This window comes from Zosterops lateralis (genome assembly GCF_965231275.1).
Source record: "Zosterops lateralis genome assembly, chromosome: 3".
Classification (NCBI taxonomy): Eukaryota; Metazoa; Chordata; class Aves; order Passeriformes; family Zosteropidae; genus Zosterops; species Zosterops lateralis.
Window position 1 is genome coordinate 39,828,834 of NC_139764.1, and position 15,063 is coordinate 39,843,896.

General features: G+C 40.6%; 1 protein-coding gene across 1 annotated transcript in view; it reads left to right on the forward strand.

Moving 5' to 3' along the window:
• Positions 1 to 2,390: 2,390 nt before the first annotated feature.
• Positions 2,391 to 15,063, forward strand: part of KIF25 (kinesin family member 25) — a 39,250-nt gene continuing 26,577 nt past the window's right edge. Inside the window, exons 1-5 of the mRNA XM_083858265.1 lie at positions 2,391 to 2,784; positions 6,625 to 6,741; positions 8,032 to 8,170; positions 12,918 to 13,021; positions 14,206 to 14,294. Coding sequence (XP_083714391.1) covers positions 6,691 to 6,741; positions 8,032 to 8,170; positions 12,918 to 13,021; positions 14,206 to 14,294 — 383 coding nt within the window. The 5' untranslated portion in view covers positions 2,391 to 2,784; positions 6,625 to 6,690. The remainder of the gene's footprint in view (positions 2,785 to 6,624; positions 6,742 to 8,031; positions 8,171 to 12,917; positions 13,022 to 14,205; positions 14,295 to 15,063) is intronic.

A 15,063-nucleotide genomic window follows, 5' to 3' on the forward strand; every position in this document is an offset into this window, starting at 1 on the left:
GAGAGATTAACCATTACACTTCAGAGGTGATCCCTCTGGGATGAAGTTGAGTTTTGCTGGAAAATAACGTCGTTCTGACTTGATTGCTGCTGCAGGATAAGCATTACATATAAAATCACAGCTCATTGTCAAAAACGGTGAGTCATACCCTGCAAGAAACTATCTTCCTCCCCAAAATAGCTAATGTTGATTAAAATCTTGTCTGCCTTACTTAGTGCCAACATCTTGTAACATCCACACCATTGCAGCACTTTTGAACTGTTTTTTTTTAGCCTGTATCCGTTTGTCAGTTCTCATTTTTCCATCAAAGCAGAACTAGTTGCAAGGAGGAGCTGCTGAGTTACACTTTTGTGTACCAAGCCTAACTAACCCCAACCAGCCAGATGGGTCTTTTTTTTTCCAAACAGAGGCTACAGATTGTAGCAACGTGTTGGAAGATGCAGGATCCCAGAAGATGGTGGATAGAGCTACACAGGGGTGTTTGGTTTGGTCTGTGATAGATGGGCTCTATCTGGGTTCCTCAGTGAAGGAACACTGTCCCTTTTGTACCAAACATGGAGGGATTCACTGCTCTGTCTCTTTGGATTTTCTATTGCCTGCAGGAGAGCACATTTGCTGTGATCAGCAGCGAGTAACTTGAGACTGCTATTTTGCAGAACTGGATTCCTCTGTAATGATCATGTTGGTTTTGGTTAAAAAAAAAAAAAAAAAATGAAACAAACCCAAACAACTATAGTGCAAAAATAGTGCTATTTCCCACTTCCAAGAAGCTGACATGTCTGTATCTGGTATACTTATATGTTTTATAGCCAAATAGTATAATGACTGCTTTCAAGACCATGTAAATCTTTCACTGTAACACCGTAAAGTACCAAGTAATATTGCTAATGCATGTCACATTTTCACCTTGGAAACCTTAGTGTGAGGTTTCCAAGGTGAAAATGCCATAGCCTGGATGAACAGCTCCTGCTCTGGCCAGTTTCTCAGGAGTCCCACACCACCTAAGGCCAGCCCTAATGCCAGCCATATTCGCAGTTACTAAACAGACTCAGTGGTGCATCATCTTGCTCAGCATCAAAGCAAGGTCAGCTACAGCTGCTTGCCCACGGCTGGGTCTAACTGGGGCTTGAGCAGCTCCAAGGGTTGGGACTCCATATCTCTGGGGGCAGCCTGTGCCAGTGTTTGACTCTCCTCACACTGTCCTTACACTCCTGCCTCTTGTCCCGGCCCCTGGGCACCAGGAGCAGAGTCAGTGGTGCTCATACTCTCCCATCAGGTGTTTGCACATCCTGACTGGATCCCCCTCGGCCTTCCCTTTCTCCAGGCTGCGCTTCCCCCAGCACACTCCATGTAACAGATGTTCCTATCCCTTAATCTTCTTTGTGGCCCTTACAGCCTTAGCCCAAAGCACACACCACCAACTGCTGAGGGGGGAAGTCCTGTAGGCAATACCAGACCTCTCAACTCTGTCCTCGTCGTCCTTTGCGCTGGTGTGAGCTTTGTGCCCCGGGCCCAGGAACCGGGTAGCCTTACACCAGCCTTGGGAGCTCCAGGCTTTCCTGCACTCCCTGCCCTAACCCTTGGCCTTGGTCTCTGAGATCGGGACGGTGCAGGCAGAGGGATCCTCCACGCCCGGATCATGTGTACAGACCCCTGAGGTCACCTGTCCCAGGGGAGGCTACAGGCGGAGGGACCCCAGGCCGCCATGGGGGGCACGCCCGTTACTGCCCCGCCTCTCCGCTGGGGGCGCTCTCCGCCGCCGTGGCCCCGCCCCGTTCCCGCTCCCTGCTTTCCGATTGGCTGGCCGCCCTGCCACTCAAGACCGGGGCACGACTGGCAGGGCGCCGGGCGGGGAAGGGGCGGGCCCGTCGCCATGGCAGCCGCGCTACCGCCCCAGACGCGTCCTGGGTTAAATCCCCACCGGAGCCAGAGCCGGAGCCGGGGGAGTTCTCGCTCCGCCTGGACACGGGACCGGGAAGGATGATGTGGGCGCGCCGCGGGCTCGACCCGGCCTCCGTGTGGGCGCAGCGCCTGCGGCAGCTGGAGCAGCGGCTGCGCGTGAGGGGGCGCGGGGCGGGGCGGGGCCTGCGGGCGGGCGCGTGCTGAGGGGCGGGGCGGGGGGGCGCTCCCGAACCCCGCTCGTTCCCGGGCCGGATCCCGGTCCGCCATGTCCGGGGCCTCGCTGGGGCCACAGGGGTTGGAGCTGCCTGCTCCAGCCGGGCTGGGGTAGGAGTGGAGTGTCAGAGCAGAGAGCAGCGCTCCCTCCCTCCCCTTGCCCCCGCTGCCTCTCGGGAGGAGCCCCTGCCCTGAGGGAGCGTCCGGCACTGCCGGGGACCTCGAATAGCGCTGCCTTGATGGAAACTTACCTGCTTGTGTGTCAATAAATAAAATAGTGCTTTTCTAAGGACCACGGTTCTGGAGAATGCCAGGAGGAGGAGGTGGTTTCGCCAAGCAAAAGCGCTTTGAATTGTGTACCTATGTGTTCTCACACGAGCAAGCAATATAACAGAAAAAATAGAAATAAAGGCATATTAAGAGTTTATCCTAATTTTTGCATGCTCATATACAAATATTGTTGTGATTAGGAGATGGGGTTGGTAATCCATTGATCTCAGAAGTTTGAGAAACAGTGGAATATGATAATGAAATTATATTAATCAGACTCGTGTTTTTTTAATTTTCTTTTTTTTGTGTATTTGGGTGGGTTTTCTTCCTTAGACCAAAGAAGAAAGAATAGTTGTCCTGGAAACTGAAAATGCTGCTCTTCATCTAAAACTTGCAGAGGTGACCGTTGTTTATTTTTTTCAAAAAGAATTTTTGTGGAAATAGGAAAAAAAGACACTGAAATCTGCCATCCTCTTTTCAGATTTCGCCCTCTTTACCAGTTGGGAAAATCTATGAAGGGATTAAGGCTCAGCATCTCTTTCCAGACCATGAATGGTAGCAGTAATGACAGGCTGATTAAGTAATTAGAAGTCAGCTTGAATTTAAATATTTGCTATTGTTTTAAATCTAGGAAGCTGAGCTGAGAGAATGACCTGGGAAGCATTAAATATGGAATATCTCTTCTTCCAGGGGACATGTTTGTCTAAAAGACAATGGCAGATTTTTCAGGAATCCTTACAGACACAATTGGGATGATGCTTTTGTTCACAGAGTGCAGGAGAGGCATTGCATTAGAGCAGCCCATGAGCAGGGCTGCCCTGCTGGGTGTGTTTTAATACTGGTGTTGCACATGTGCCTTGGCACAGAGCATACAGCCACAACTGGGTGCCCTCACTGCCTTGTGTCCTTCTACAGAGCCACAGGCTATTCCTAAATCCTCAATGAAATAAGGAGCAGCCTGTGATAATGTTTCAGGCCTTCAAAGGGGGGATTTCAAGAGGTTTAAAGAATTTTGAATGTAGATCTAGGCTGCTAGAGTAGACCCAGCTGTGAATATTAGTGGCACTACAAACTGTTGGCCAAGAGTTTCTAATCTGGGCTGAAACATTAACTGGTTGGGTGACCTCAGGGAAGCCATTTGCCCTCCCTGTGGGTTTGCTGACACCCCTGGATAAAATTGGTTTAACATTTTTCAAAGTCTAACTAGAAACAGGTGATATATCTGAAATGACTTTTGCTAGGTATACAGAAGAACGTTAATTTATTCTGAAGAAATGGTTTTATTGTCTTTGTTCTGCTTTACAATATTCATTGAAAGCCTTAAGTATTTCAGCTGATTATTTTTTATCCTCACAAGCACAAGAAAGAAATTATTCTAGTCAGTAAGGTATATCAGATGTAGGAAGGAGTTGCCTGTGTATTAGAGAATGAAGCCTCTATTTTGAAACAGAGCTCTGCTTCATTTTATTGAAAAATGTGCTGGAAGAAACAGGCACCTGCAGACACACAAGGAGTGTGGGCATCAGCCAGAAACAATGTCAAATGAAATCCTTTGCAGTTAACCCTGCAGTGATGGTTCTTGCACTGATTCAGGCAGTTATTTAAATACACTTTAAAAATTTGCCTCTTCTTGGTTAATTTGCCCCAGCAATCTGAAAATATGAGCTGAACTGATATCTGTGAAATAGTTTTGCCTTAATTAAAGACTCTCTATTAAAAACAATATTAATTGAAATTAGTATTATTTAAGGTTGTGCAATATTGCACCATATGGCCTAATATTCACCAGCTCAGCTGGTGAGAAAAGCTCCTGCCCTTGACTGTCTGTCCCTGATCCTTCAGATCTCCGGTGGAGCTGCCTTGAGTGATTGAGCTGCAACAAATTCAGTCACAGGGACCAGGGTTAACAGAGGTCTCATTCTGAACTTGTAAAAGCTAATTGGATTCATTTTGGCTGGAGTGAGCTGGGAAGCTTTGGAGACAAACTTATGAGGATTGCCATAAATAAGGATTTGCAGTGTAAATGTTTGTCTGTAGGTTGCATCAGTCTTATTAAAATGTTATCTCCTGCAGTAGACCTTCCCTTACATCCTTATGAAAGTGATGAATTTCAGCACTTCTGTGTTTTGCATCTTGGTATATTGTTATCCCGGCAGCACACTGGAGGGGTTGGTACTGAATGTAGGAAGTCACATTCTTTCTTCCTCCTTTTGCCCTGCTTTTTCCTGTTTGGAAGTCTGTTTATAGCCCTTGCTTTTACTAGCAGTCTTGGAAGTCCTGACTCTGCAGCCTTCTTTACATAAAGCTGTTTGCCAGAATGGATCTGATTGCAAAACTGAGATTTCCCTTTGGAGAACACTATTGAGTAGTTCAGTTTCACTTCTGCTTGAGGTAAAGCTGACTATAAAAATGTTTTAGTCCATTTTTTGCTTCTGTGCTCAAGCACAGGTTTATCAGTGCTGGCCTGTGAACAACTCTGGTGAATGTTAAAACTATTTTAGTTGAGAAAACCTCAAAATCAAGACAACATTTGCAATAAAGATTAACTTGATAGTGGAAGTGATGCAATGACAATAGCATCGACCTTTCTGTTTTTATCTTAGTGTTGAGAAATGTGGAGGGTCAGGGGGAATCTGTGCAGATGGTGCAGATTAGGTGCTAAAAGGAGGTTTTAACTATCCTAAGCTTATTTAACAACAAGGCTTGAGTACTGCAATTGCTTATATACATATGCTTTTCACGTGTGATTAGAGATACTAATTCTGGTGCACTACTCGTGTGCACTTTTGTGAAACTGTAAAAATTGCATCTGAGTAACGTGAGTCTTGAAAATCCTTAGATTTTCAGAGCATCTAAGCACTGTGTAGAATCAGTCTCTGTATCTAGGAGCTTAAAGCCTGTAACAAGTTTTTAAAAACTCCTCTTCCTGCTGTTTTTTGTAAGAACTTTTTCTATTAGCGCTAAGGTGGTGCATTGTCGTACAGAGCTTCCACTTGCATGTAAAAATAGAAGATTCATGCTTTGTGAAGGTGAAAAAGCCACATGAAAATATTTGTTGCAATAAGTGAAGTACTTTTTTCTTTGAAAATACAATCTTTCTTTATCCTAACTGCTCCAGGATGTCGTACTGTTTTTGCCAATATCGCCTGTAGTTAAACTGCAATGAAATATTTGCTTTTACCTATTGTTATCAGATGATTGGAATTGAATCAAATCCGTTGTGTGAGTAGCTTAGGTCTTTCGTGTTGTTTGTTGTGCTATGCTTTCCTAATTTAAATAGCAGGGGATTGCAGTCACTGAATATGTGGCGTGAATACAGTAGGAAATAAGTCTTTGCAAGACACAAGTGCATTTCAAAAATAGAGGAAGAGGCAATTGGTCCTGATTAAGGAGTGATAGATGTCAACAGGTGGCATGAAGAATTTTAATCACCAAGACTGTCAGAAAATTACAAAAATACTTTTCTTAGTGTAATACACATTCTTCCATATTGCTGAATTTGACAAGAAGTCTCTACCAAGATGACTCTTTTTGCATTCATGCCTGTAAATATTTAAAGTTGCATTATTTCCATTTTCCTTTTGATTTCAACATCTCAAAAAATTCCCAAGTTGGCCATAAAAATTACTTTTGCATAATAGGTAATTTTAGACTGTTAGAAAGCATTCTTCCCCACAAATTTAAAAAATTTCTTTGGTTGCTGTGATCTCTGAAGACCCAGAGTAGGGCTTTGTTGGCCCAGCTTGGCACTATTGAACCCTACTGATTGTAGTGGAGTTGGTGTTGTCAGGGGGCACAAAGCTGGGGCTGTGTGTTACCAACTACTTCAGGACTTCTGCAGTTAACACCTGCATGTTTGTCTTTGTTCTGTTTCGTGTCCTTCCACAATGCTTTCTTGCATTAAATCTAGTTTCAGGGACACTTAATCCAGCTGTGTAACCAGCCCTTTTCCCCAAGTGAAGGCATAGTTTTAACCCTTTAGATGCAGCTCAAGCATAACTAAGAGGGTTTAGGTACTGCAAAAGCATTTTAGTAATCTAGTGCTCAGGTTTACAACCCTAAGAAAGTAGAATTTCGTGATGTTGGCCTGTTACCATGAGGTGATTCTTCACATGACTCAAAAAAAGGTAAAAGCAAAGAAATTAAGTATTGGCAACATATACAGAGAAAAAGGGGACAAAATGCAATAGAAAACATGAGTGTTTGAAGTGATTTTTTGGTGATTTTTTTTTTTAATAGTACCAAGGGTTGGCTGGAAGAAGCACTAATGAAATATTGCAGCTCTATGCTGCTCATGGCCAACAGATGAAATTGCAGAGGAGTTCTGTTGTAACCCAGCTGCATGGAGCAATCAAGGTAAAGGCATTTAGTAATAACATAACGTAGTCAATGACCTAAACATGCTTATCAAATATAGTAAACCCCAGAAAATGGTGTGATATGAAGCTGATCTGTGGCTTTATTGTATTCACAACAGAGCTTACAGAGAAGTCTAACAATGATTTCATAGTGGTTTTGCTGTAATAAGCTGCAGAGTCACCTGAGAGGCTGGTAAAAATGCATGCTCCTGAGTTCCAGGATCTTACATATAGGATGCTATTAATACCTGAGATAGATATTTTTGTAATCAAAACTTTACAATTCCCCATTTGACTGTCATACAGATATCCCTAAAACCAGAAATTGTGATATACTTTAACCAGGCAGGCAAATTCTTTTAAAAAAGCATTTGAGAGCTCCACTGGTTATTAAGAGTTTTCTGTCAGATTTCACAAGAAGAGTAGTTTGCTGTATGCTCAGTCAGGTTTTGATTTTGTCTCAGAAAGACAGAAACTGTTCTCCTAGTGCCAGAACCATTATATTTGCCTTTGTTGAAGCACTTATGAAGTTACTCCGTAGATAATTGAGTTCCTTTTAGGGACACTATCAAATATCAGCTTTTCACAGGGCAGCACTGAATGCTGCATACTGACAAGTATCTCAGGAAAAAAAAATCTGATTCTTAACAGACAGAAGGATGCAACTTAACTGCAGCATTGTTGGACTAGATGGTTGTTGCAGGTCCCTTCCAATGGAACTATACTGTTTTATTCCAATTACAGTGGTTCTGCTTTGTAAATTTTGTGGTGGTATTTTACATTTTTTAGCTAGAATGGCAGAACTGCTTGTGATGCAATACCAGTGGACTAAGGTAGTAAACCTATCAGATGTCAATGAATACTAGGAGGGAGCAAGGCTCTCTAAATAATATAGATCACAGTTTTTTGTTGCTGAATCTGGATATGACTTAAAAGTGGAGCCCACACATGCTCACACACACTTATTTTTGTCTGATGAAATAACAAAGAGACTTGGTTATACCTGAAGCTGTGTTATGGTCAAAATAGGTATGATAAAATGATAAGGATCCATAAAGTCTTCCTGAAACTTTTAGGAAATTACATTGCTAAATATTTTGTAGGATCCTTCTCAAACATACTGAAATATATACTCCTACTGAAGGATATACTCCTGAGGGCTTCCTTTTGTCAAGTAGAGGGTTCCTCCTGCCTGTGATGTCTCACCATAATAATTTGTGTTGCACATTGGTTCTTCTTAACTGCTGGTTCTGTGTCTTTATAACATATTTTTCTTCTTGCTGAGAAGAGGCTTAAGCAAGACCTGAAGAGCCTTCATTCATTTGCTCTTGAGCTTTCAAAAGACTTTCAACGTCAGAGCAAGATTTGTCTTTACCAAGTTCTGGCAGCACTCCAGGGAATACAGCTGCAGAATGAAGCAATGCAAAGTAAGGCTCATTGCACTTAGATTTCAAACATGTAACATCAACAATGTAATTGTTCAGTGTTACTAACATTAAAAGGTTGAGTTTGATTTTTGAGAAATATGTCACTGAAATTGTACCCCTTGTTTCTTGTTTGACATTAAATCATTGAGGAGTTCTGAAGCATTAGAAGTACAAATAACTGCAGAGGTTATGACTGATAATTTGGATTTGTCTTTTGTGTGGATTACAGCTGCTATTAGACTGCTGCTGAGTTGGCTCAGCTGTAACATTTTTAAACTGAAGTTCTCAAGCTTTTTATTTGGCTATTTTAGAAGAGATGAATAAAGAATGCATTGCTTTATAAAGCTGAAATTTGTCTGCTTTTGACTATACCAAGAAAGGACTTGGCTGATTTCAGAGGTTTCTGAAAATACTGCCTGAAATTAGGATAGACTTGATTTTTAGTATTTCTGTGTATTTGTCAAAAAAAATTACTTCAAAATCAAAAAGCAGTTGCATCTGCTGGGCTGTAGATACCAACAGCACATGGACTACTGTTTTGGAATTCAGGTACTTCGTTCTTCATGTATACATAGGAAAGAGAGCCAGTGTACTCTGCCCTCATCACTGAGGGTTAAGTGCATTGGTCCTACACCTGGATCCCATGGTGTGGATTTCTGCACCTGCTTTCAATATCCTTCATTCTGGTGGAGCTGCTGCCAGGCCTGAGGATTGCAGGACACACACAGTGCTTAAATTGTTGGACACGTAGCAGTGAATGTGTAGTGGTGAACTACAACAAATACACAAATTTATGCTCAGAGACCCTCTGTGGTGCTCTGATATCCATGTGTTGCCATTTAAAATGTACATTTTCTTTCCTTGAATTATTTCATTTTGGGACTGATTTGATCCATTTTGGGGACTCCTCATGTCAATAGCAATGAACAGCACTCTTGATGATGGGTGTTTACAGAACTTATTCCTGTATGTTAAGTGCTAAGTTAAAATTTGTTTGATTACTCTATTATTCTTGTAGAGAAAATGTTCCATCAAGGAAAAAAAGCCCAAAATTGAAGATTACCTTTACCTAAAAAGTGAACTTTTCTCTTATAGAAGCAGGTGGCTAAATGAACAGATATGAGATTGAATTTGGCACTTGAGCTATTGTGGTGTAAATAAATAATTCAGAGGCCTGGCAAAATTGTGTTGACTGTTCTTAATTTGCACTGGTGCATTGTTCTTTGAAATCATAAGCAGAAGAAGCTTTCCTAACTATAACAAAATAGTCTGTTAGTATTTTGTTGGATGACTTTTGTTTTGAATTTGCTGGTTTTCAGTTCTCTGTCAAGTGTTTTAGATGGAGATTCTATTGTTAAGGTTAAATATGACCATTGGAATTGCCATGCTTAAATTACATGTAATCTTTTGTAGACAGAAAGCCCTAAGTATATATTCTGGAGACAGTATATATTACCAGTTTAATCTTAAAATAGAAATTGAAAACAAGGGAGAAAATTACAGAAGAAGCATTTGAGTAGGTAAATTTCAAGGTTGTAGTTGACATGCAGCAAACTATAAAACTTTCTTATAATAACTGAGCAGTCCTTTGCTTAGAAATATTTATTCACAATCTGAAAGCCAGGCTACTGCCACCTTTCCCACTGGAATTTAAGCAGTAGCAATTCATAAAAGAGGGAACTGCCCATTATTCTGTTGTTATAGGCCCGTTCCCTCATGGATAAAGCTGCTATCATTTTTGCTAAAAATATTGACCCCCAAACTGCAAAGGATACTACTGAGACAGATGCAGTAATTCAGCAGATTTTTGGAAAAGTAGGAATTCATAAAAAATTGAGATTGGTTTTTAGATTACTTCACCATGCAGATATTATCAGAAAGAGGAAATTGTGGTGACTTACAAGCCTAATAACTTAGATACGCTTTGCAGTTCTGGGACTTTCTTTCTGGGCTGAAGAAGATTGAAAAAGGAGCTTTCCCATTTTGTCCATGTGCTGGCACCTATGTGCTTTGCTTTTGTTGGAGAAAGTGAGCTCTGCACTGTGCTAATGACTTGTATTGGTGGAATGTGAGGGATCATATTTTATCCCCAACTCCACAAGTGATTTTCACTAGCTCAGCTGCCCTCTGAGAGCATTTCCTTTAGTGTGGAGTAGGGAAGTAGGAGAGGGACCTTGGATCCAGCAACAGAACTATTGTAGCAGCTGAAAGAATAATCCACAGAATGGTTTGGAAGAGATTTGAAAGGTCATGTATTTGCGTTCCTCCTTCAGTGAGCAGGGACATCTTCAACGAGATCAGGTTCTCAGAGGTCCGTCCAACTTGACCTTGAATTTTTCCAGAGATGGGGAATCCACCACGACTCTGCACAACCTGTTCCAGTGTTTCACCACCCACATTGTAAAAGCTGCCTTTGTTATACCTGATGTAAATTTACCCTCTTTTAGTTTAAAACCTTTGACCTATTACAGCAGGCCATGCTAAAAATAATGTTGCAGTATGGAATATAAAATACAGCTGAATTCAAAAGAAGTTTTGAAATTAAGTCTGTTCCATCATAGCTGCTTGTCCTGGAAGACACGAGCAGATCGATCTCCTTTTAAAAATGGACTCTAGACTGGCAAGAAACATTAAGAACCCCAGGGAACTATGGGGACAGCTACACATCCATATCTCAGATGTGCTGTGGCTGTGCTAGGCTATGCTGCTCCTGTTTTTCGTGTCTCTGTTATGGACCTTTCTGTTATGTTTGTGTAACTCTTTGTGAAATCACACACGGAACAGATCAGGGAGCTGATCCAGGACAGAATTTGCTCAGAAGGAAGGATTGCTTTTAGACCTTTGTGTGGCTGAGGAAACAATTGTGTGAGCAGAGCAAAACATCTGGTGCAGCACTGAAGGGGAGGGAATAAAAAGCTCTGCAACTGTCAATTAAAGGAAAGGGACTGTAACCTTTACAGTCCCTTGCATATGCTTGCAAGACATCACAACTGTGACACTGATGTTACTGTGATTGGTAACATTTAAACTGAAAAATTGCTTGCATTCCCAGCTCCCAGAAAATTTCCACATAGATCCATGGAATGGGCAAAGAATGGGGAAAAGGGATGTCTGTAATGGCTGCATTCATGTGGTGACTCTTTCTCTTGCCTAATGAAGAGTGTGTTATTATTATTTTATAACAGATGTACCCAATGTCTATCCCTAAGTTAAAGATGCAAATGTAACTCCTGTATAGCTTGCATCTGATGCCAAGCAGAAAACAAGGGAAATGTTAAATGAGTGTTTGTATTTGTAACTGCATAATTTGTAACTGCATTTACTTTCAGAAAAAAAATAATTTATGCATTAGGAAACATTTTTCCTTTCAGCAGTGGAATAATGGAAGAGCATCCTCAGCATCTATTGCTTTACCTTACTGCTTGTTTAAGAGACTTAGGGAAGTGTGTACACAAATATGTAAAGGAAGATAGTTATTTTGGAGGTTACTGAAATAATCAATGGAATCTAACCTTGTGTTTAAAAAATTATAGTGTGATTAGGGGTCAGTGACTGTAAGCAGCTCTTTTGAAAATTTATGGTAACATATTTGCATGGGATTCTCCAAGCCAAAGCATGCTAGTATTACTCCACATGCTGGATGCAAAAGAAGGATTTTTAATAGTGAAATTCCTAGATGTTGATTCCCCAGCTGTTAACATCATGCTTCCCCTGCATGCATCCACTTGTGAAGGAACATTATGAGCTGGAGGTGAATGGCTTGGGTGTTAGAAAAAAAAAAGATCTGAGATATCTCTAGTGTACACAAATTTCCCTTGATATTATCTGATTTTTAGTCTAAACCAGTGAGATTAAATTGTATGTGTGACCGTGCTGAGATACTAAGTCTGTTCCTTGCTCTGCAAGGTAGCACACACTGAGGCTGGTGGCCATCCTGCTAGTTCAGCTCTCAGACCCTGGTTTTGACTGCTTGATACTCTGCATCTCCAAACTGCTCAATAATTGCTGGGGATATTGATTTCCCACTGGGGTTCCTAAAAGCTTGCTTTTTACACAAGCTTACAGTGAGATAATATGTCTTTTGGACTGTATGTTTGTTTTAGGCTTGCTCAGTATTTATGTAATTGGGCTGAAATAAAACCATTTGTGAAGTTAGAAGGCTTTTATAATGACCTCTGCAAGTCTTCTCAGTTTGGTGAAAGAGACTCTCTAGGGTTCAAATGATCCATCTTTCCTATGAATTCCTCATGGAGCGATGGACCTATCTTAAAGGGGAACCTTACAACTGTTGTAAAGGATTAGTAGCACTGTAAGTGAGGCTGAGGATAAATGGCAGGTTAACTTCTTGTAATGTTAGCCCACATGAGTCTAATAAAAGCAGATGTGGTATGAGCCATACAAGTGACAGCCCCATCTAGCAGCAGGCAGCTTCAAATGTAGGTTTCAGGCTTCACTGGCAGTTAACATCACTCTAACTAAACTGACACAATTGTATTGCCTTTATGTATCTTATATATTGATTGCTTTTCAAGACTTCACTTGTGTATTTGTGGTAATTATTTGTAGCTTCACATAACAAGAACTACGATGGGATTTTTCATAAGTGTCTAGTAAATCAGAAACTAACCCTCCTAACTGAAATTTGGTAGAAGTTGAGAAGGTTTGTGCTTATATTTCATGAGGTGCTACTGGACAATTCCTTTTGTAAAGTCATGGAGTTTATGTCTCTGAAACTGCTTTCTTCTAGTGTTTCAGATAAAAGCTTTTGATCTTGAGCAGTCTCTACAAGAGGTGACAGAGAGGTATGAGAAAGAAAAGCAGAAGAGGAAGGCTCTACATAACAGCTTAATTGTAAGTATGTTTAATAACAGAACATTGGCTTATTTGGTTGAAATTATTCCCATAATTTCCTCACCAATATAAGTAAAGAATATACTTCACATGGATATATCACTTGCCCCTGCAGTTTCTATATGATGTGTTTATTTGCTGAGGCACATTTGTCTTACAATAAACCCCAATCCTTTCTTTTTACACAAGATCGAGTATCATCATTTTGAATAGTGGACAAAAATTGAGTTTCTTCATCCTCTTCTCTAAATTTGCAGCTTCTGAAATAGTTTTAAAATTCTTAAAATTATTAACTTGATATTGCAAAGTAGTCATCTTTTATTTTTCCAGATATCTCTAGCTGTATCCTGCTCAGCTATTAGTGATGATTCATTTGGGATTGATTTTTTCCTATTTGTACTTTAAATTTACTCTTCTTCCCATTCCCACAAATGACTTCGAGTTTCCCAATTCAGGACCTGATTTTTAGAAACACAAGCCTCCTTCAAACCACATTTTTAAAAGTTTTTCTACCTGGGGCAATGAATCTCTTTGTTAAAAAGTACTTACCTTCTAAATTTTGCCTTGTACTGCAGTTTACTGAAAGGATATTCCCCAGAGTAATGGCACATTAATATCAATGGTCAATAGTCCTCACAGGCAAGCTATGTTCAATCATACAAAATTAGAAGAACTGATCACTAACAAAATGGAAGAGATAAACTGGTCTAAAATGCCCTAGAGTGAAAAATCAGCTACTGGCTTTTAATCATAAGGAACACAGTGGAGAGGAAAATAGACAACGTTCTTTTATTCCACATCTTCCTCAGGACTGGTGGAAGAGGAATGGAGTGTGTAATGTTGTCTGTTGTGTTAATAGAGGTATCTGAAAAAGCTCAGGTAAGGAGGAAGGAGAAATATGAAGGGAAGGGAAAAATGGCTCAGAGGTTGGGGTTTTTTTTGTCCATATGAGCTAGGGAGGGCTATACAATTCCAGTACTATGAAGAGCTCATACTTCTCAAGTACTTTCAGCTACCTTATTAAGACAAATTATATTGATTCTATTTTTCTCCCTGCAGAGTCTAGGGCTGTGATGTGGTAAACACTGGCTTTCTTAAACATATTCATGTCTGTTTGACAAATTTCAGTGTATTTATCCTGTCCAGTCACTTGTGTTAAATACAGCTTAATATTCTTATCCCAGGAACTGAGAGGAAATATCAGAGTCCACTGCAGGATTCGACCATTGCTACCTTTTGACGATGCTGCTGGACATTCAGTATCACAAGACAGGTGATACTTGGTTTTGGTTGTGTTAGATCCTATCTGACTCACAATTCAAATACAGAGAAAACAATAGTTATGTTTATATGAGAACAACTGTGTCCTTGACTTTTCTGTTTTTATGTGGGGAGACAGTGATGGTATCATAAAAACAAATTTCTGCTTTCTTTCTCCTGCTAAATTGGCTCTAGCCAATCTCATCCCCCAGACTAAAAGTATGTCCATCTCAATAGAAAGCCATAGTTGTTCCGCCAAGCCAGGATTATCCTTGGCTTGGCAGAAGTAACACAGCTGCAATCAGTTTAGAGTGTATTCACTATCCTATACAAATTCTGGGATGCAGTAATGTGAGAGCTGCCAGAAGTCGTGGGTAGAGAAACACACTCAGCGTTACAATTGTTTTGTAATGCTATAGAACACATTGGCTGTCACCACAAACATTGGTAATTCTATTTCAGTCTAGTTTGGCTCTGCATCCCTAATTTATAAAAGGTTTACTGTAACTGATGTGTCAAAACATTCCAAGATCCAAAAGGAGAAGAGGGATTAGATGCAAGTATCTGCTTAACAGGCTGAATTCTCAATAGATGATTAACATGAAAGAAAGTAGGGATTGAAGTGTATACAAAGAAAGAAAGAAAGAAAGAAGGGGAAAACTAGGTGGGTGGCTAGAAACCAGTAACATTATTGTTTGCTTTATCAGGAAATAGCTGATTTGGGGCTTTCTTTTACTACCTGGTAATTCTAAAAGAGTACATTCAGTGTTTTAAAGTTTATT